Source organism: Rhodnius prolixus, unplaced genomic scaffold, assembly GCF_049639745.1.
Source record: "Rhodnius prolixus isolate KJV_2025 unplaced genomic scaffold, Rpr scaffold_5, whole genome shotgun sequence".
In the NCBI taxonomy this organism is placed as follows: Eukaryota; Metazoa; Arthropoda; class Insecta; order Hemiptera; family Reduviidae; genus Rhodnius; species Rhodnius prolixus.
This window is the reverse complement of record NW_027411624.1, coordinates 41,307,862-41,331,110: the sequence shown is the minus strand read 5'-3', so window position 1 is coordinate 41,331,110 and position 23,249 is coordinate 41,307,862. Positions and strand designations below refer to the sequence as shown.

General features: G+C 35.8%; 4 protein-coding genes across 7 annotated transcripts in view; all 4 read left to right on the top strand.

Annotated features, from left to right (window-relative positions):
• The window catches only part of LOC141457938 (uncharacterized), a 376,780-nt gene that overhangs the window by 27,145 nt on the left and 326,386 nt on the right, over positions 1-23,249 (top strand). The window lies entirely within an intron of this gene.
• Positions 8,415-9,824, top strand: LOC141458079 (cAMP-dependent protein kinase catalytic subunit gamma-like). The gene has a single exon (XM_074135636.1). It carries the CDS (start codon positions 8,524-8,526, stop codon positions 9,736-9,738), a length of 1,215 nt encoding a protein of 404 aa, XP_073991737.1. The 5' UTR covers positions 8,415-8,523; the 3' UTR covers positions 9,739-9,824.
• Positions 12,063-13,432, top strand: LOC141458036 (cAMP-dependent protein kinase catalytic subunit 1-like). The gene has a single exon (XM_074135530.1). The coding sequence runs from the start codon at positions 12,130-12,132 to the stop codon at positions 13,426-13,428; it is 1,299 nt and encodes a 432-aa protein (XP_073991631.1). The 5' UTR covers positions 12,063-12,129; the 3' UTR covers positions 13,429-13,432.
• Positions 21,323-23,249, top strand: part of LOC141457958 (uncharacterized) — an 80,738-nt gene continuing 78,811 nt past the window's right edge. The window contains exon 1 of the mRNA XM_074135375.1: positions 21,323-22,729. The gene's annotated coding sequence lies outside the window, so the exon portion shown is untranslated. The remainder of the gene's footprint in view (positions 22,730-23,249) is intronic.

The window sequence follows — 23,249 nt, the reverse complement described above, 5'->3', positions numbered from 1 at the left end:
CATTCGTCGTTCACTCCACTCACGCCTCTTGGCGCACATGCGTGTGCGCGTGTATGTATGGATATATTATGTATTTGCGCCATCCCTTATCTCTCATCACTTTTGCCTATTGTACTAGATACAGTTGCAAAATCAATAAACAAATTAAAAAAAAAATCAACATTAGGATATTTTTCATAAAACTATTTGTTAAACAATGTAAAATTACTTTATTAAATGTTTAAAATCATAAAATAAATGTACAAACACCAGTACCTAATTTCTAAGAGTTACTTTTATTTTTAATTAACTGAAAATTACTTTTATGGGGGTCGATTGGGAGATTTCGAAAAATTATATTGGGGGGGTCCATGATAAAAAAAAACGTTTGGCGACCCCTGATCTACATCAACACCTCTTTGTAGACTACAGTTCGGACGCAAGGAACCACAAAACAGATCCGGAACTTAGGCGTGACAGCAGTGGCTGTCAAGAGGAATTGATTGTTGTGAAATAGAGCGGGCTAATAATAATTCATTGCCCGGTTAGAAAGGTGTGAATCTCCCTGAGAGGAATGCTGGCTGGACTTTCAAGAACAGGAACGGAGGTTATCCTCGAGTTATGTATGCAAATTTATCCTGTAGTTGGTTGGCCAACACCCTCTTTGGGGGGAAATTTTCTTCTTGTAATAAGATACAGAATGGTTCCTCTCTGGTTTCGTTTTTCTTTCTTTTTACATACATTACCATTTTTTCCATGTTTATTTATTTATATTCTGTTTCTTACGTTAAATCTGCATGGCTACAAAAGTTTTAATCCAATTGTAAATTCTTGCAACAAACATGGCGGTGTTCATTAAGAATGCAGTGTTGTTACTGAAATCAGAAATGTAGATATGTTGCTCTTTTCAACAACTTAGTTAATATATTCTACATGGTTGTGCTGTTATCACACCTGACCATTGTCTAAACCAAGGCTTGTTATCTACGTGAGAATTATTCTCTGTTGGCATCTTTCAGGATTCTGTGCACTGATGTAAGATTAGTCTGGTGTAATATATAACTTACATCTCATTCTGTGATAATTAAGTTCCAACAAATCTTGTTAGATAATTTTCTTTTTGAAATTTACACCTGTATAATATGTCCAATTAGTTAAATGTGATTGCTGAAGTTGAAGAGTTCGTGTACCTTGGCTCCCAAGTCCAATACCTCCAATATCATTTCGCAGGAGATCGGCAAAAGAATAACGATAGCTAATAGGTGCTATTTCGGTCTGATCCTATATATGAAGAGTAGCCTGATCTCTAGGAACACGAAAGTGAGGCTATATAAAACATTGATTCGCCCAGTATTGACGTGGACAGTTCCCAGAGTCGATGAGGACAAGCTCCTGATTTTTTTTTTTTTTGTCATTGGCTTCCGCCATACAGCCAGCATCGTCTAGGTGCTTATCACTAGAATATCACTCACTCTCCATTCTTACCTACAAATACATTCGCTTCACACATTCATCATTCTACTATATACTGCTATTTACATAAACTACTGCTAATGGATGGAGCAGCACTCTGTGCTCCTGCCATCCTTATAGCTTAACCAAAATTAAAATCACGTAATCCTTCTCTAAGCATTTTCTTCCATTCATTCTAATTCGGCTATAGCTTTTAAATACATTCATATTTCATTGCTAGCTCTGCTATCGACTTAAGCACATAAATGTTGGTGGAGAATATAATGTCTTCGTAGCGAAATGGTGCATCTAAATACCTGTATATATCGTCAAACATTCGTTTCCTTTCTACCACATAACTTGGACATATCATTATTACATGTTTGAAATCCTCCTCCTCATTGCAATCTACGCAAAGAGGAGAGGACCTTTTGTTTATCCTGTGTAGATACGATCCGCACACCGCGTGGTTCGCTCTCAGCCTGCTTATTGTCGTAACAACCCATTTATTAGTGACAGTTCCCTTAAACCATGGTTGTCTCTAGGTAACTGATCTGCCATAGTTTTATAGAATCTACCTTTATCACCATTATTGTAATCTGTCTGCCATTTTTGTAGTGCTGCTTTTGCAATTATACCCTTGATATCGGTGTGTGGTAATTTATAATTAGCCATTTCCCCACTATTGGTGGCTTCCTTTGCAAGTGTATCAACAATTTCATTCTCTTTTATACCACAATGACCCCTTACCCACAAAAAATTAATGCAGACTCCCTTCTCTTTAAAAATGGCAATAGTTTCTACAATCTCTGCGATAATGTGATTCATTCCTGTAGACTGGTTGTGTACATGTGATAATTTACACAACGCACTCTGGCTGTCACTAATAATGGTATATTTTTTCTCCGACAACGAATAAATATATTTTAAAGCCGTTAAAATAGCCATTAGCTCCGCTGTATAGATGGACGCCTCATCTTCTAATTTAATTATCGTAAAATAGTTCCGAACCGGATCATACACAGCACTTCCGACTTTATTATTGATTTTGGACCCATCTGTAAATAAACGATATGAGCCCGGATAATGGGAAGAAATGTAATCTTCGAAGGCCGCGGTTCTCATCTTTTCCGGTACCTTTATCAAGTCGAAGGAAGTGTTAACACTTAATTCGCTCAATAAATGTTCGTATTTTAAGTTGTACACATCTAACTTATTATTAGAATATACCTTATCTCTAAAGGTAGAGTTTCTAATAAAACATTCTGTGTAAATGGGGCTTTTCTTTTTTGTCCAATATTTGTGAGTGAGACAAGCTCCTGTTCTTTGAAAGCAAAAATCCTTCGAAGGATTTTTTCGGTCCTGTGAAGGAGGGAGATGTGTGGAGAAGGAGAGACGAAATAGGGAGCTATATCAACTGTTTTCGGAGAGGTGGATGTGTTACTGTGTGATAATGTTGGGAAGACTGAGACGGGCTGGGCATGTTGCGAGAATGGATGACAGATCGATTCCCAGAAGAAAAGCTCGAGATGGAGATAGGCGGATAGAGAGGAGTAGGCAGACCAAAAAGTTGAGATGGGAGTATGGTGTCATCAGTGACGCAAAAACCCCTGTTAAAGGTGAGAAATTGGAAAGCGGCTGCAAATGATCGGGAACTATGGAATGGACTCATTGGGAAGGCTAGGACCCACCAAGGGTTGTAACGCCAATTTGATAGATAGTTCAATGTGGATTAATATTGGCATCACATTCAGGTACAAATGAAGGAGTAGTCATCCAAAGATGTCTGCTCCCCCCTATAAGTTGATAGCTCGAATATCGATTAAGGAAGTCTCGATGCTAGTGGCGCTTCAGTCGACAGTCTGGGTTTCCTAGGATGTGAAGGGAGCTTACAGGTACGATAAAAAGAATTTGTGTAGGATTATAGTGATTTGTGGGAAATGTTTGGAACCGATTAGGGCTACTTCCGGCAAACCTAAACACTAGACTGACTTACCCAAAAAATTTTACCCAGACTTGTGTAACTACCGTTAGGACAAGTATAATTAAAATATAACTTTCACGCAACCATACAGACAATGATTTTAAAACTATACGTACAAACAGACAAACTACCAACTTCTTAAAGACAGACACCGCATGTTGGCTAATTTGGATTCACCATAAGGCCAAGAAGGAAAGGGGGGCAGAAACCCCGGTTAGGGCTAGGGTCTTTGATGTAGGGAAATGTCTGTGTAGGATAAAGGACAATTAAATTTTCTCATATTTTTGAGCCATATCGAGCTAAAGTTGTAAATTTACTTCGAAACTTGCATTTCCGGTAATTCGTAACTCTGCTAGAAAGCTAGTGCTCTCTAGTTAAATTAACTTTCTCCAGGAATGTAATTCTAGCCAACAGAATGGGATTTAATTCTCGATTTTGTTAACATGCTCTGTGGTGTCCAAAGACCTGAAATAATGGAGGCGTATAATGTTTCACAGATATTAATTATAAAAGACAATAAAGTTAGGATGAGGATAGTGTAGGATGCTGTGTTGTACGTAATATTAGTGTCGGTCGCTACTGAATTCCTCTCTGCATACATGGAAGGCCTGTGGGGGGGATGGGTTTTGCCTTCCACACGAAGACTAAGAACTACCTTTAATTTGGGATACATTGATGTTAATAACTTAGTGAAGGCGGATAACTACGTCAGACTGTTCCCCCTTCCCCCCGCGCCATTAACCTTTCTTCCTGTCTCTCACCTCTACTTCAAAGAGGAAGTACTGTGATTATGCCCAAATATTCCTTTTCCCTTGTGTTAACGAACACACTTTTTTTTTGCGGATTGTTGTATCCGAAAGAAGGGTTTTTTTTATAGAAAGCGGAGTGTATGTGAACAAAGTTATATTTGGTTATTTCGATCAACATCCGGAATTATGCACCATATTTCCGGAACATTTTAAAAACTTTTTTTTAAAAAAAACTGTGGCTCTGTCATGGACACGGCCGTGTGTTGGTACGTGAATACGTTTACGTAACGGGTTATATTTTTTATATAAAATATTTTTATTTATGTATTTAGGATGAAATCAAGGAAACAAATCGACGATCGAACACAATCTATGCCTATACAGTCCCGTTGTCGATGTAGAAGCGATTTCATCATCCACTTCCATAATTTCAACCGCCCCAGCTGCAGATGTACTGACACCGTCGTTGATCCGTTCGGCCGCATTCATTCTTTTACGTTCTCGGCACAGCTTGACTCGGACATATGGTGTTTTATTATTACCATTCGATTATTCTTGAGAAGCCCTTTCCAACCGTACACGATCTCTGTATTTGGTTTTGGCTTTTCGACCGCGTATAGGCCGACATTATATATTTTTGATAATATTTTTTTATTCTAACACCTTATTATATTCACTGTCACTATTTTACAACTAATGTTTTATATACAATGGATAGATTGTAACGACAGCTGACGATTAAAACCTTAACGAACATTGTAGCTTCTCCGAGTCAAAAGTTATACTAATTGCAAATCTCGATACGCAGCAAAATGATCTCAAAATGGCGGCGCTCCCTCCTCAACCGCGTGCGATGCGTCACAGTCCTCGCTTATCGTCATGAATTCTTTGATCCTTTAGCTATCCAATGGTCTAATTTAATTTTGGATGTAGACGATAGATTCGAAACTGTAATGCCAAACTGTATCCCCCGATATTGTTATCATTAGGTTTTTTGGATTGCTTCCATATGATAGCAAATTTAAAGACGTATTCACGTCAAGAAAAAAAAAAAAACTGCTAAGAAGACGTAGTTAAATTTTTTAAATTTAAAACGTATCACATCAAAGTTTATTGCCGTCTGGAGCTTTTATTTCACTGCACTGCCGATCTCCGGGACAATATTCTCTTATTAAAGGCAACAATGTCCATCGCTGGACAGTGGAGCTGCTAGAAGCTCTTAGAAAGATCTAAGGACCACCAGCTGGATTCGAACTCGAGATCTCCGCGTGGGATAGCTAATTCCTGCCTTTTGGTCCGTCATCTCTTTAGCTCTGCCCTTGGGTTTCAGCTAGGAAGAGAGATATTGAAATTTGAACCATTTGAAACACTCCAAAATTTAACCTCCTTTATCTCAGTAACTTTTAAGGAATGTAAGTTTTTTTTTGTTTTATTCTTACCAAACGTTTGTGCAAGAATCTGCAAGTCGAACAACTATTGTACACACAAAGCCCTTCCTCGTTAACCCTTTAACTACTGAAGACAAGTATATCGTACTTGGCCCAGTGCCTAGCCTGAAGGCCTGCAGGCATGTATAAACATGCTCGACTCAGTTAGCGGCGACGTTTGGTAGCGATATGTCTGCCTCTCTAAATGGAATTCCCAGAATGATTCGGTCTTAAAAGACAAAAGACCAAAGGGGTCGCAGTGTCGTAGGCTTTGAGGCCGCCCTAGACTAATCTAATCTAATCTAAAAGACAAAAAAGAAGTAGAAGTAATGAGAAAATGAGTGCCCTTATCAATGGTTGATATGATACAGGCAGGTGTGCGAGAAAATGAGTGCCCTTATCAATGGTTGATATGATACAGGCAGGTGTGTAACTGGATAGTAATAATTAGCTTTACTTTTCTCTCGCTGAGTTGCTGGGTTCAAATCTCTTACATATCTCTCTCTCTGTCTATTACGAGATAACGCAGTACGAAGTTCGCCTTAGCCTCTACCCACTTAGCCCTTTACTAAGCCTTGCTTTAGCCTTTTAATTACTTATTGAAAAGAATCACTGTTACTTGCTTTTTAACAGATTATTTTGAGACAAAGCAGTCAAAGTTTGTGGTCCATAAATGGCTGTAGAAGTTTGAGGCTGTTTCATCTTGAACGAAGCCATAATTGAACCTAGAATCTGCGGTGGGGGGGAACCCTTTACTCCAAAATCTCCTCTTCAGCTTCAGTAGTAAAGTTAATAAATCTCGTGCAGAGGTCGACACCACACATTCCCCGTCTAATAGAAATTCTTGTTCCTAACCTCCGTATGCTTCGGCCAGGAAATTTGTTCTCTTAAATCTCCCTTAGTTTGTGTTTACTATTAAATGTTTATAATACAAGTAGTTTCCATGATTCAAAACTTTATTTTAAAACAACAGAAGGGAAATCGATGTTAATAGCATCATCAGCGAGGACCCTTTTTCTATTTTAGAAACCACATACGAGGTCTGTAAATTAAGTAATGAGACTGATTTTTTTTATTCAAAAAGAATTACAATTCTATATTGTCACCTTCAAAATAACTTCCTTCTGAAGCCACACAGCGCTTAGAAACGTTTCTTCCACTCCTCATAGCAGTGCTCGAACTCCGATACTGGAATAGCCTTCACAGCTGGTCGGTTACAGCCGTTTGAATGTTTTCGGACTGTCCCAAAATGAGTTCCCTTGAGGTGAAGAGAAAAAAAAAAGTCACAAGGACTCAAGTCAGGCGAATAAGGAGGCTGTGAAGAGCCACAGGAATGTTTTTACAGGGCCAAAAACTCTGGTTTATTGAAATTGCTGTGTGACAAGGAGCATTATCGTGATGCAACAACCCACTTGTTCTTGATGTTCTTGGTCTCACATTCGAATGACCCTTTTTCGAAGTTTTTTTCAAGAACCTCTCGGTAAAAGTGTTTTGATTGACCGTTTGACCTTGAGGTCAGAAACTCTTTGCGGACGATTCCGTGGATATCGAAAAAAAAAACAAATCAGCCTACATTTGATCTCTTCGACTTCGCCATCCTTGCTTTTTTTTGGGGGAGCCTTGGAGAGGGTTGAAGTGTGCCACCACTCCATGCTCTGGCGCTTGGTTTATGGGTCGTACTCAAACACCCTAGACTCGTCACCAGTAATGTGACACGTTCCAGAAAATGGGGGTCATTTTCAATTGAATCTAAAAAATCCAAAAACGGCTGTAACCGACCAGCTGTGAAGGCTATTCCAGTATCGGAGTTCGAGCACTGCTATGAGGAGTGGAAGAAACGTCTCCAGCACTGTGTGGCTTCAGAAGGAAGTTATTTTGAAGAGGTGACAATGTAGAATTGTAATTCTTTTTGAATAAAAAAATTTAATAAAATATTTTACCAGTAATGCAACTAGCCCTACCTAAGTGCATTGGTATTTATGGGTTATTTCTGTTAGTGGTTTGGTCTAGTAGTGGTTTGGTATGGCATGCCAGGTCTCTTCAGCTGCAGATCGCTGCTACTCCAACATTTTTTTTTCTTTTTTTCCTAAGGGTTCTCCACAACTCGTGGTTCCCTTCAGCCTTCTTCCAAGCGACACGATCATCTGCCTGTTCCTCTATCAGACCATATCCCGGCCATCATCTTCTTCACCTGGTCCCTCCACCCACTTCTGGGGGGTCTTCCTCTCTCCACCTTCGGCCATCCACCTCGCTGTCCATCACCACCTTAGGAGACAATCTCTCTGGACCTATCCTCCTTACATGTCCATACCTTAGTCTCTCTCTAAAATATCCAGGACGTTTCTCTCCATTCCCATCCTTTCCCTGATATCAACATTCCTCACTTTGACCCCCTCCTCGAACATCCTGCAGACCTTCTCTAAAAATCCAATTTTCTACAGCTAGGACGTCTCTCTCGCGCTGTCTTCTGTTCCAACACCCAAGCATCTGCGGCATACAATATAGGATACTTTGGAGAATCGATGTAAAGATGTAAACTCCAGAAAATTCTTCGTCAAATTCTGGTTGTCCAAAAAAAAAAAAATAAAATAAAACTTACTTTTTTTTTGAGGTCCTCGGAGTTCGAGAAAAAAAATGAGGTTCTTAGAAATTGGGTTTATTTATTTATTATATTTATCACACCGAAATTTGTGTGGTTTTCTTTTTCTTTGACAGAGCACAACTCAAATAATAATTAAAAAAAAAAAATAAAAAAGCCGGAAGTCCGATCGGAAATCATATAGGTAAATGTAATGTAAACAGTTTAAATTTCATATGAAATATTTTCGTAGCAACTAGGGTAATTCCATGAATTCACTTCATTAAATAAGTTTACATATTTTTTTCTCTTCCTTTCACTTAAGTTTTATTTATAGTTTAAAGAAAACCAAAAATGCAACATCTATTTAGCAATACCCAGGCATTATCACCAGAATCATCAGCACGCGAAGGACAAAGTAATGATAAACAGGAGAAAAATTTAGAAGCATGGTTTCAAAAGAAATTATACGAAAGAAAAACGGAAAGTCAATTGAATTTATTAAAATATAAGGGGAAAATTAAAAGAAAAGTTTTAGAAAATTTGAGAATGTGCTCTTGCGAGAATATAGTATGGAAAGATTTTCTAAATAATGAAAAAGAATTGATCAATTTAAATATTAGAGAACCTATAAAATTGGATGTAAATGATTTTCAATTGCGTGGCGTAATCAGTGAGAAAATTGATGGAAATCTTTATTTAATGAAAATTAATTTTGGAAAAAATGGTAAATTCTGTGCAGTTAAAAAGATATTGACTAGTAAATTAGAGGAGAAAAGCTCTAATATTTTGAATGAAATTAAAATTTTAAAAACAATTCGCTGTCCATTCACGATAAATGCACAATTTGAAGCCCAAGATGTAAATTATACATATTTGATAATGCCATTGATTGTTGGTAAAGATTTATATAGAATTATTAAAAAATTTGGCTTTATACAAGAGAAATTAGCTAAATTTTATTCAGCGCAAATATTATTAGCTTTAGAATATCTACATAATTTAGATATTGTATTTAGAAATTTAAAACCAGAGAATATTATGGTTGATCATATTGGTTATTTAAAAGTACATGATTTTAAATATGCTAAACATTTAGAAAATAATGGTAGAACTTATACCATATGCGGTACACCAGAATATATGGCACCAGAATGTATAAACTTACAAGGCTATGGTAAAAGTGTTGATTGGTGGGCTTTTGGTATTTTAGTATATGAAATGAGCACAGGCATAACACCATTCTATGATCAAAGTCAAGAAATTTTATTAACAAATATAATCAGTGGTAAATATAATATTAAACATGTATTATCGTTTGATTTGAGAAATTTTATTGAAAAATTTATAAAAATTGAACCAACAGAACGTTTCGGTTTAAGTCGTCTTGGTGTTAATGAAATTAAACAAGACAGATGGTTTACATCTATCAACTGGCATGAATTGGTACATAAACGGTTGAAACCATTGTATCTGCCTAATATTAGAAATCCAAGAGGTAATTTTTTGGTCCATAAAATTGAAATCCCAAAAGAAGAAAGTGAGGAACTCTTCTATTGTGATGATTAATCATCATTATTATTTATCCCGATGATTGTTATGACTTAAATAGAAATAAACGACACTTCACAGTCTTATTTATCATTAAACATTTATTAAAAAGTAGTAAAAAAAATTAAGTAATCGCCTATTTTTTTCAGACGGGGCTTAACGTCCAACTACCAATTAGGTGTCTTGGACGGAGGCGACTAGCAAACATACTTTACTGTAAATTTCTCATATTAACCATTAAATAAAATCAAGACCTAGAGACCGGGAATCGAACCCGCTAAACCAACAATACATCTTAGCATTGCGGGTCTAGCCTATAACCGCCTAACATTCTTTACTGTAAATTTCTCATATTAACCATTAAATAAAATCCAAGACCTAGAGAACGGGGGAATCGAACCCACTAAACCAACAATACATCTTAGCATTGCGGGTCTAGCCTATTACTGCCTAACATACTTTACTGTAAATTTCTCATATTAACCATTAAATAAAATCCAAGACCTAGAGAACGGGGGAATCGAACCCACTAAACCAACAATACATCTTAGCTTTGCGGGTCGCCTAACATACTTTACTATAAATTTCTCATATTAACCATTAAATAAAACCCAAGGCCTAAGACCGGGAAATCGAACCCACTAAACCAGTGTTTCCCAACCTTTTTTGTGTCATGCCCCACCTTAACCTTTATAAAATTTTCATGCCCCCCCTATGTAACATATATAATTTTTAACATTAAAAAATTGATTCGTTCACTTAAGAAACATAAATGATAGATTCTAGGAAGAAATCACTCTGAAATTGTTAACAAAACACAGTAAGTAAAATTTCAAAACATATAATGAAAAACTGAAATTCAAATTCCAAATAATTTTAATACAGATTTTTCTATATTAATTTATTATTTTAATTTAGTGAGATCCTTGCGCTTGATGCTTGCTGCACAGAGATTTTATATAAGGTTCCAATTTGGTTAGCTGCAGTCTCAAGTCTCCACGTTGTGTTATATCCAGCCGATTTCTTTCTTTTTTTACCAGTAAATCATTTACAGCACTAAATCCACATTCAGCTAAAAATGAAGATGGAAACGGTAGCAATAGTTTTCTTGCACATCTGGTTGAATTTAGGTATTTGATTTCTGTTTCCTCACAAAGCCATGCCATCGCTCCTTTTATATTAAATAAAGTTTTAACTGACTCATCATTTTGCAATTCTGCGAGTTCTTCTTGATACTGCATATTTGATATGCATCGATAGGCCAATTAAGTACCAACAACTGCGCTGTTTAGCGAGTTTTTAAAACGTCCGGGGTTCCCCACGGCAGACTGCACGCTCCGCGGTGAACCCCGGACGAAGTTTACTTGACGACGCCAATCACCCAGTTGATATTTTGGTCTTGTCAAACGGAATTATACCTAATAATTATTTACCGCAATTATTTAAGAATTTGCTTTTTTTGTTAAATTTGGCACCGATATCTAGCATTGCATTTAAATGGCCCGGAGCGAAAGTGTTAAAGTCGTGTCGAGTCCATTTTCGAATTGCCCCCCTTAACTATCAAATTGCCCCCCTGGGGGGCGTGGGCCCCACGTTGGGAAACACCGCACTAAACCTACAATACATCTTAGCATTGCGGCTCTAGCCTATAACCGCATTCTTTACTATAAATTTCTCATATTAACCATTAAATAAAATCCAAGGCCTAGACACTGGGAATCGAACCCACTAAACCAACAATACATCTTAGCTTTGCGGGTCTAGCCTATAACCGCTCGGCTACCGTGGCGCCTCATTAAACATTTATTACTTAGTTTGTTTTTTAATTTAAAGTGCTGAAATCGTTGGTGCTTTTTTTTTTAAAATGCACTTGAGACTTCCGGACAGCGCCCTCTTTATATAAAAACTGTTTTACAGTTCTTTACCATTTTAAAATAACACAAATACATTACCTTGTTTACGTTTCTTGTTTATTTTTTCACTCTGTCAGCAAGTTTAATGCAACTCAAATAATTGTTAAATTTGCTTCTAATGGTGAATGAAAGTTCGAAACCGATCAGGAATACAATAAAGATGCGTCAGATACAAACACCTATCACCTACGTATTACTTCAATATTAGACCACGCTCATTAGGGGGGGGTCTATTCTTAAATTTAATAATTTTTTTTGTTTTCCCACTCTCTGAAATTTAAGTTTTTATTTATTTATTTTTTATACAATCGGGAAATTTTGATGGTCGATTTATCGTTACAGGAAATTAGATCGCGTTGAATAAGTTTGCGTATCATTGATATAATCGATTATTTTGAAATAATAAAATGAATTTCTTTTTTTTAATTTATTTTAATTTTACACATGTTTCGTTGAAAGTGATTTGCTAGTTATCTATAGAAACAAATAGAAAACTATGTCTAAATCGAAAGATAATGTTGATGAGCAAGTTGATAGGGGAAATGATAGCGAAGAGATAACTGATGACCTCCTCTTTGCAGAATATGAAGATGTAAGGCTATCATTGAGGCAGGAATTAATCATAGAGCCAGAAGATGATGTTGAAGAGGAATGCATACCGGAAGAGGTAGTGAGAAGAAAAAGTAAAGGAAGAAAGCATCCTTATTTTTATGATTTTCTCAAACCATGCCACACATCCTGCCATATTCCTTACATAAGAGATTGGAAAGCTTTCCTAGCTACGGAGAAGTATATGGTGAAAAACAGGCTAAGAGAATTGCCGATAACTGTGGACAGTACGGAAATACAGTATGTACAACTTTGCTTTGAGGATCTATATACGTTGTACTTTGCAAAAAGATTGGTAAACGAAGATGATAAGCCTATGATTACGTATTATATGATCAAAAGTTACAATAAAAAGAACGCCCTGAGTTGGGATCTGTTGAAGTCCATCAAGTATGAAAAGAGTATATTGACGGCGACGAAGTTCCCATTTATTGGCCATTTAGAATTCTTATATAAAGATGAACAGCACATCCATCTTGGATTTCCGTTCATAGCCGGATATACTTTACGCGCCTATCTACAGGAAAACATTAGACTGGACGAAAGTCTGATCAAATTCTACACCGTACAGTTAATCTTAGCCTTAGAATATCTACATTTTGTGAACATTATCTATAGAAATCTAAAACCAGAGAATATCCTAGTCGAACCCAATGGTTATATAAAATTGATTGGCTTTATGAAAGCTAAATATATAAAATGTCGAACTTATACCCATTGTATGAGTTTAGAGTATACAGCACCGGAATGTTTAAACAATTTGAAAGGTTATGGTTTCTCAGCCGATTGGTGGGCACTAGCTGTTAACATCTATGAAATGGGCGCTGGGTTTACGCCCTTCTATTGTGGTATTCAGGAGAAAACAGCTGATAGAATACTGAATGGTATCTTTAAGATGCCAGTATTTTTCACCTATGATTTGAAAGATCTATTAATGAAAATGTTATACCCTGATTTAAGATATAGGGCTGGCTTAACAATGTACGGTATCAAAACGATTAAAAAACATAATTGGCTTAGCGGAAGCCCATGGATGGACATATTGAATCGTAAAGTGAGGCCACCATTTATACCGGAACTAAGGAATCCGTTGATGGAGCGAACATTTCTATCGTACGACGAAGAAACACTAAATTCGAACAGTTTTAGTAAATTTTGTACAGATTTTGAATATGATGATAAATAAAGATGTCATAAAAATATTGATTTTTGGCTTCCCTTTTCACTCCTAATGGAGTGAAAGAGCTAGATAGAGCCTACTTCCGGTTGTCGCGCCTTTCAGTTGCCGAAACCAGCTAGCACTTCTGCTAGTTACGAGTTCCGGTAAAAGACCCTGTTTTATTACGATATTCCTCTAGTAATGAACTAGTAGATAGAGAAGGCATTGACTCAGTAGTTAGCATACTGGTTTGAATCCAAAATTTTGTTCTTCCTGGGTGATTCGTACAGCTCACTGTCTAGTGATGGGCAACATTGTAACTAAAGAAGACTCTATGAAGACCCGCCATATGTTAGCAATTTCTTAAACCACAAAAATTAGTAGACAATGAAAACAATTTTCCGGTTCTAGAGCTTTCTCCAGTGATGTTCTGTCGTTACAGGTAATATTATTGTCCAATTACCGGAAAGTGAACTGTAAGGATCACCTAGAAAGAAAAAAAAAACAAGCCAACTGTGGCTGTGTCATAGACTGACGATTAAAACTTAAACGAACATCGTAGTTACTCCGAGTCAAAAGTTATACTAATTTGAATATGTTGGTTTCGTGACCGTAAATTGTTAAACTTAGGATGGAAGATTTGCGAGGAATCGGTCAAATAAAACAACTAGTCTCTTTGCCAACGTTTCGACAAATATATTGTCCTCTTCAGGGCGTGGCTATGCGGGTTGGTTGAGTTACAGAAACTGTAACTGTAACCAGAGCATCAGTTTGCACTGGTTATCTTAAATATCCATCTTCTCTAAATCGATATTAGACTAAACTTTACAACCTCTTCATTAGGCCAATATATCTATGAGATCCCTAGAAACTGAAAGGGTTCTAGCGGGTAGGGGTGTCAACTCTGCCAGTCAATCTGGGATACCATTCCCTGTTTATTCAGGTTCCTTCTGAGTTGACAATACCCTATAAAGATTCCCCGTCAGCTTGGGGAATTTTTTGTTTTTTACTGCAGTTTCTTTATAATTGCCACTGACATATCTTTGCCTGTATAAAAATCTGATCAACCCATGTCTTAAGGGGATAGAAATCTGGACCTCTGGAAGATGGACGATCTTCAAGATGGTTAGTAGGGTTGCTACCTTAAACTTACTTACTTACTCAAGGGCTATAACGGTCCATGAAGGACCCGAGCCTCAGCCACTACAGCTCTCCACCTATCTCTATTTCTTGCCATCTCTGCTGACCAAGGGCTTCCAAATCTTCCTGCACGTCGGTCAACACCATCCTAGTCGAGGCCTACCCCTCGGCCTTTTTCCACCAGGGTGTCCATATAGAGCTTTCCTGGGACCTCAAAATCTCCTCCATTCGATGCAAATGTTCCAGCCATCGTAGTCTACCAGATATAGTGGCTACTATATCAGGCTCACCGAACAGTTCAACGACTTCTCGATTCGTCCTGATTCTATAGCCATTTTGCGTCCTTACAGCTACCATAAATACCGACAGTAATTTTGAATTTAATGTTATTTCACTTTAATGAATTTAAATTTTTAAAAAATGTCATTGAATGTTTTTATTCATATTATTTATTTAAATAAGCGGCCCAAAATATTATATATACACGCAAATTACCCTATAAATACCAATAGCATATCGATAGTAAGAAGTAGTGGGGGAAGGCCCATAAAACGTCGCGATAGTTAAGTCCCCATGTTGCTCCAACCAATCTTATCTTTTTTTCCAAGAGATAAAAAATATAAATGACTAGAAAAGTTGAGGTAAAATTTCCCTCTAATGGGTATTCACATCCTGAAAATATAACCTTTTATAAATAACCCTTAGATAAAATAACCTGCCGTAGTTGTAACGAAAAATAGAATGAGGTAAATGTGATGTAGATAATGTGTTTCAAAAAAAATATATCTTTTTTGAATATTTAATTTTGAGGTCATTGATTTGTTTATTTTATTTTGTATTCATTTTTTTTTTTGAGCATTGTTGCTCATTTTTGGTCCATTAATCGAAAGGGAAGTAAGATTATCGCCAGAGGGGAGCCACAATAGATCCACAAAGGGGTCGCAATGGCGTAGGCCTTGAGGCTGCCCTAGTTTAATCTAATCTAAGATTATCACCAATTCCAGTCATAATTTATGCGATTGCAGTACTTTCTTTTACTACAAGGAACTGCTAAAAAGAAAATTATATACTAATTTACCTATTTGAATATATATAAAAGGTTAAAAACTGCATGTGTTTATAGCAAAAGCGATACGCTGAAGTGGTTGTAAAATACCCATTCAAGTGTGTGAGTGTGTATGTCGGGTGACATGCCGGTATTTGGGGTGTGAAGAGGCGGACTACACAAGAGGTTGGTAACGATGGAAATAGGGGCAATAACCCCCAATGCTCTGAGAGTATCCCACACCCTAATAGCCACAACTGAAAATGAATCCCATCCTACTCCTACCAGCGTTTAATTGCTGCCCCAATAAACCACTGGTTCTTGGAGACTTCCGCTTTCAGCAGAATTGATGATATTCTGTTTCATAGGGGATGGAAAACGTTTTTCCATAGTGAACTTACAGAAAAGTGGGAAAAATCTTTCCAGTGAAATGATATTTCCATTTTAGAAGTTTTTCTTAAATTTGGAAATTTTCCAGCAACATATTTATCTCTCCTGCAACATAAAAACATGTTTAACTCATGTTATGCATGATAAAACTGAAGTTTAAGCCTATAACTTTGATTTTTCTTTTTTCCAGGTAAGCTGATTTCACTAAGTTCACCATTAAGGAAATGGCCAGGTAAAATTATCTATCTTTAAAATTTAATTCCATTTTGGTGGGAAATCTTTAAATCGATTTTCCCCAATCGTGACGTTTGTTTTGCTTTGCTTTTTCTTCAGTTTTTCTCTTTCTTACAGATGTAAGTTTCCCTCACAGTGGTAACGTTGAGCTCCATCTACTATACCGTAATTTTTCTTTAAATTACCTACCTGATTTTCAATCATTTTTGAAGGGAAAAAAATTAGTTTTCAGGGTTTTCTCTAAAGTTTCTTTGGAAAGTAAAGTACGGTCCTACCACCTACGTACTTATTAAATATTACTTTACAAGTACCATTTTAATGAACGGATTTTTCATTTTGAGGGGGTTTGGTGGAATTACATCGTAAGATTTTTCTCTAACTTTAGATTTATAATTTTCATTTTTTTATCTTGTTTCCGGAAAATTAATAGGAGTTTGACTGGTGAGAGAGCTTCTCCCTAATTTTTCATGTATAATTATTAAAATTTTCTGGACAAACGAAATATCGATACTCTTACAGTTTTAATAAATCGAATCTTGAGAATTGTAAAAGGAAGTCTGTGCTAACACCAACAACCCCGCTTCCGCTTTTTTTCGCCATATTGTTAGTATAATTGTTCATAGTAATATATTGTTTTATTCTTTCTAATGACTTTATTTTCCATAGACTTCTATTAAAAAGGAAGTAGTCAGAATATAGGTATAAAGGAAACCTAAAATTGAGCAGTGTTGTAAAACTATTGGGCTATGTTTTATGTACTATACGTACATAAAAACAGGCTCAAAAAATAAATAAAAACAAATTATAAAACCATAACTAAAACGTAAAAATGGAAAAATTTACATCCGCCTCTTTATTATTATAAAAATGTCTAAGGGCTTACACTCTTGCCAACTTATTCAAACCCGCCTTTTATATCCCCTTTAATGCATTATAGGGCTTAAATATGCATCTATGTGTAGGGAAATAATGCTACCGCGTCCCGTTTATCCAACGGGATAATTTTTTTTTTAAATTACATGTATGTATTTAAGAATTATTTATATTTCGTTTTAAATATCAAAATAATTTATTCTCATATTTATCCAGGACATTACTTTTTTAAGAGCTTTTATTGCAGGTTTTTATTATTATTTTTATTACTTCTTCTTCTTACCCTCTCTTCATTAAGTAGGAAATTGGAGTTCTTAAAGTTATTGTATTTTTCAATATTTATTAGGAATTTACGTTCCAATATCCACTGAACAGGAAATCCTACTTTGTTCTGTTGGTCGTCAGAATAATTCAAAGAGGAATATCCCAAAAAGTTTATTGTTTTCTTTATGTTGTATTTATCAGATTTCAATGAATTCTGTATCGATTTGTAGCCAGAAGTTAGCTCTATCCTTGGTATAAATTGCAATAGTTTGGTGACAACAGATAATGAGATATAGAAGGTTAAATTTCAGATGTTTTCGATTACGTTTTCAAATTCGTTCATATTTCAAACGTTTATATCTCTGTTTGTATTGCTAGGATTTCAATGAATTCTTTACCGAATTCTAGAGAATAGTTAGCTGTATAACTGATATAAATAGCGATGTTTTAGTGATAATAGTTAACGAGATATAGAAGGTTAAAGTTTTGTGGTTTTCAAATTCATTCAAATTTCAAACGTTTATAACTCCTTTTGTATTGCGTGGATTTCAATAAATCCTTTACCAAATTGTAGAGAAAACTTAGCTGTATAACTGATTTAAATAGCGATGTATTAGTGATAATGATTAATGAGATATAGAAGGTTAAAGTTTTGGGGTCTTCAAATTCGTTCATATTTCAAACGCTTTTATCTCCTTTTGTATTGCTTGTATTTCAATGAATTCTTTACCGAATTGTAGAGAATAGTAAGCTGTATAACTGATATAAATAGCGATGTTTTAGTGATAATAGTTAACGAGATATAGAAGGTTAAAGTTTTGGGGTCTTCAAATTCGTTCATATTTCAAACGCTTTTATCTCCTTTTGTATTGCTTGTATTTCAATGAATTCTTTACCGAATTGTAGAGAATAGTAAGCTGTATAACTGATATAAATAGCGATGTTTTAGTGATAATAGTTAACGAGATATAGAAGGTTAAAGTTTTGGGGTCTTCAAATTCGTTCATATTTCAAACGCTTTTATCTCCTTTTGTATTGCGTGGATTTCAATGAATTCTTTACCGAATTGTAGAGAATAGTAAGCTGTATAACTGATATAAATAGCGATGTTTTAGTGATAATAGTTAACGAGATATAGAAGGTTAAAGTTTTGGGGTCTTCAAATTCGTTCATATTTCAAACGCTTTTATCTCCTTTTGTATTGCGTGGATTTCAATGAATTCTTTACCGAATTGTAGAGAATAGTTAGGTGTATAAATGATATAAATAGCGATGTTTTAGTGATAATAGTTAATGAGATATAGAAGGTTAGTTCAATAAATTCTTTACCAAATTGTAGAGAAAACTTAGCTGTATAACTGATATAAATAGCGATTTTTTTTGTGATAATACTTAACGAGATATAGAAGGTTAAAGATTTGTGTTTTTCAAATTCGTTCAATTTTCAAACTTTTCTGTCTCCTTTGTTATTGCTTGGATTTCAATGAATTCTTTACCGAATTGTAGAGAATAGTTTGCTGTATAACTGATATAACCTTTATTTAAATTGATAATAATTATTAAACACGAAAACAATATCTTGTAATACCTAGGCAGTAGTAAGAGAATCTAAGAAATATGGGTCAAAAGGTCTTGAATAAAAGAGGTAATTGCTTGAGAGACTTAGGATTGGGTGAATATCAAAGATCAAAATAAATGTTTAGAAATCACAATAAATGTTTAAAATCACAATAGAATGGTCTTCGTGAGTGTAAATAAATCACATCGTTTAAGGAAATAAATAAAAAAGGAAGAAGTACCACTAACGTAGTTCCACGACGTGCCATTCATACGAACGTGGGGATTATTATCAGCACGATTGAAATAAGCACTGTACTGGCAATATTATCAACGTCTATTTGCAGTAATAAGAAACAGTATTGTAAGCATTTAGATTTTAAATTTTGATTGGACACCGGAAGTATACGATTTGAGAGGTTTCTCTTGAGCCCAATTTTAGGAATTTCATTATTAAATAAATAAATAATATATTCGCTGTAATTCTATCTTTCTAAGTGAATTAAGGAGGGGGAATGGCAAAGAAGCAGTTTTCCTCAGCTTCCGCTCAGTCCCGGATGAATAAATTGACAAATTCGAGAAGGGGCATATATCAGAGTGTTATTCCACTTGGTGTATAACAAGCCATTTTCTTTGCTTCCTTCTTTTTTTAGCATTACTCAGAGTTTCCGGTTTCTCTCACTGTTTTCTCAGGAATCTGAGAAAAAAAAAAAAAATAGGACATCATTTTCAATCAGTTGGCTGTCAATTAATTCGGACGTATATTTATTGTGAGTTTGGCTGTGAAATATTTTGTATCATCAAGGAGAGGGGTTGTCCTCTATTTTTGGGGGGGATAATACATTTATATTAGATAACATTGGCTCTTATAATACATTTTTCGCAATTATTTATTTATATCTTTAGACCTTGGCCAAGTTTTCCTGTAAGAGCTTATCTTTTTGTTGTAGTAAAAATGTAGTTAAGAGGAAATAAGACTGTCGTAACCCATTTTGGAAATTTGTTTTTCAACAGAATTCCTTCTTTGAGATGTTCTTCTTTTATTTTGCGTTTATTGTGCTACAATCAGCGCGTTAGCGCTATAAGTAACAATGATAGAATAGAGTAGTAAATGATAAGGTAACGTGTGGAGAAGTTACCGCAGTGGTTACACTCCAAAACTTTACATGGCTAGCTGTTCATTATTTTTGGTGACTGATTCATAGTTTGAATTTTTGAATAGGATCAAAAAATAAATGCCAGTGTTTAGTCGTGATACATTTATTCTACCGAACTTTCGACCTAGGGACTGAACAGACAAGACAGAAGACACACCAACCCTGTAATGTAAAAATATTACTTTGTAAACTAGCCCTAAAGATGACCTAGTCTCTAGGTCGAAAGCTCGGAAGAATAAATGTATCACGACTGAAATGGCAATTATTTTTTCATCCTATTATATGGTTAGTCACTCTCTGTTCACTTGTGAGGAGATCACGAGGCCACACTGTCTCTTTTAAGACGTCTTGTCCCCGGGTTATCAGGAAGAGTTCTAGAAGCAGAGATTTTGAGCTAGAGGATTTATATGAGATTGCTGGTTGAAATGGAGTTTTCTGTATCTTATTCTCGGCGATTTGGGTGATAAAATGAATGTTGAAGGTCAGTGTGTATAGTCCAGGTTGGGAGACATAAAATGGAGCGTTTACTATAGTTCTGAAGTATTTTATAGATTGAAGAGATTGAATCCTTTGGAGATTGGAGCGTTTGGTTGAACCCCACAGTTCTATTCCATACACCCAGATGGGTTTCAAAATAGAAGTATAAATCAGTCTTTTGTTGTCTAGAGAGAGTTTTGATCTATCGTCTAAGAGTCCTTTTAAGTAGTCGATAGCGTCTATTTAGTTCTGTTCTTTTAAGTCTAGTGTGGGGGTTCCTGAGATGTTCTGGGAGGGAAAGGGTTTTTTGAAAATTCAATCATAGGAATGAAAGCGGTTTCAATCTAAATCCTGAACTAAAGCTTCCCTATTAATTCAGCAAGGATAGGATCTATTCTGAACGAGTTTTTGGGGGCCCTTGTCCTCATTTCTTTGGAACTTCAGCTGTAGTAAGGCATTGACTTCTTCCTTGTAGTTTTCTTTCCATGCACAGCCATGTTCATCAACATCTTGCAGCCACCACAAACTTTTTGCCTTCCAAGGACTACCTATTCCTGTGGGCGCTTTCTTCACACGTACGGGTATCCCTAATCTAACGTTTTTACGACAGCCACTAATTTCTCCTTTCTATGGAGGCTATTGAATCCTTGCGAACTTCAACTTCCGCAATTATATCTCAACCCGTTTTTTTTTTTTTTTTTGTCTCTCCCCTAGCTGCTCGATCCTGCAGTTTCCTTGCTGATAGACTAAAAAGTAAAGTAAAGTAAAGTAATCGCCTATTTTTTTTCAGGCGGGGCTTAACGTCCAACTACCAATTAGGTGTCGTGGACGGAGGCGACTAGCAAGCATACTTTTCTGTAAATTTCTTTTATTCACCATTAAATAAAATCCAAGGTCAAGTCCGGGAATCGAACCCAGTACCACAATGCATATTAGCTTTGCAGGTCTCGCCTTGCTGACAGACTATCCCCGTGTTCATGAGCTACGAAGATAGGTCGAAAAATGGGCTAGAATCTTTGCTGTTTTTTTTTTTCTTCTGGAGTTTGTCTTGCATTTTGTATTTGCGTTTAGCAAAGGGAATGTCTTTGTTCCCCTTTTAGAACAATTGGGTTATGAGAAGCTTAGGAATTTCTTCAAAGAAGTGATTTAAACTGAGTAGAAGTTGTGAACACTATAGATGCTACGTGATTACTTTTGCGTGGTGCTCACAGTATTTTTTTGGGAGGAGGCGAACACGTAGGGATTCTGTAAAAACTGTTTTGACACTGGGACGCTCAAAGTATACCCCGATTGGTCTGAGAGGGATTGATGGTTTTGAAGAACTGTTTCTTGTCATACGCTGAAGAAGAAGAGCTGCTGTTCAAGTTGAAACATCTCGTTGGAATCATCCAGTCGTAAAAACAAAAAAACTTAAAATAGAAATGAACTTCAAGGATTTAGGGAACAATAATGCCCGGTTGTTTCCAGTTGTTCAGGGAAGATTACATTTTACTAAACCGTCTCTCGCAGAATAAGATAAAGTCCTTTTATTTTGGATATTTATAATTTCTGATATGGTAGGAGATGAAGTACCAGGCTATAATCTTTTAGATCCAAGTTGTATTAATTGCTGTTGGTTTTTGGGGCGTGCGGGGTCCGGCTCGAAGGCAAGGGTAGAAGAGAGCTGGCTGGCTGGCGTTAATCTCTTCTCAAGTTTCTGTAAGAAGGAAGTCCCAACAGGATGGAGGAAGAATGGTGAAAAACTTTACGCAAGTATATAGCTTGCAAGAACTTCTTGTTAAGAAAATAAGTCGAGCTTAAGCTCTATATATACTTATATATATCTCTAAATAACTGACATTGTTATACGCATGCTCCAGTAATATTGTAGGAGGGGGTGTTTTAGGAGTAAAAGCGAGGTGGAGGGGAACCACCCTCTTAAATGTACGGCCGGTTTGTAGTATGATTTTAGTTCCGCCGTAACTTCCCAACTTGAATGTAGAACCTAAAAAAACAAAAAATTCAAATAAAAAAAAAATTTTTTATAAAATTTTAAGTACGGTCTTTTTTAAGTCAGATAAATTTGTGGACTTTTTAAAGTCTTCAAAATAATATTTTTTAAATTATTAATTTTTTTTTATATGAGGACTTAAATTGTTTCGTGCCATATTTAATTACATCTTTTTCGTGTCTTAATTTCTACAGTTAATTGGTAAATATTATAATTTAAAGTTTTGTGTCAATTTAAGTTTAAATTTTTTTTTTATTATTTAAAAATTTAAATAAATGAATAAGCAGTGCACCTTTTTCTCTGTTTACTTCCGTTTTTTAGCTGTGGTAAGTGGAAGTATCACCGGAAATATACGTCAGAAGTTTCCTGAACATTGTTAAGGTGTGTGTAAGTGTGTCTGTCCAAGTAGATTAAAATTAAAAAAAAAAAAAAAAAAGTAAAGTAATTGCCTAATTTTTCAGGCGGGGCTGAACGTCCAACTACCAATTAGGTGTCGTGGACAGAGGCGACTAGCAAACATACTTTACTATAAATTTCTCATATTAAACATTAAATAAAATCCAATTCCTAGAGACCGGGGAATCGAAGCCACTAAACCAACAATACATCTTAGCATTGCGGGTCTAGCCTATAACCGCCTAACATACTTTACTATAAATTTCTCATATTAAACATTAAATAAAATCCAAGGCCTAGAGACCGGGGAATCGAATCTACTAAA

Excerpts from the sequence above, each read along its gene's own strand:
- LOC141458079 (XM_074135636.1), top strand. The coding sequence starts at position 8,524 with ATGCAACATCTATTTAGCAATACCCAGGCATTATCACCAGAATCATCA.
- LOC141458036 (XM_074135530.1), top strand. The coding sequence starts at position 12,130 with ATGTCTAAATCGAAAGATAATGTTGATGAGCAAGTTGATAGGGGAAAT.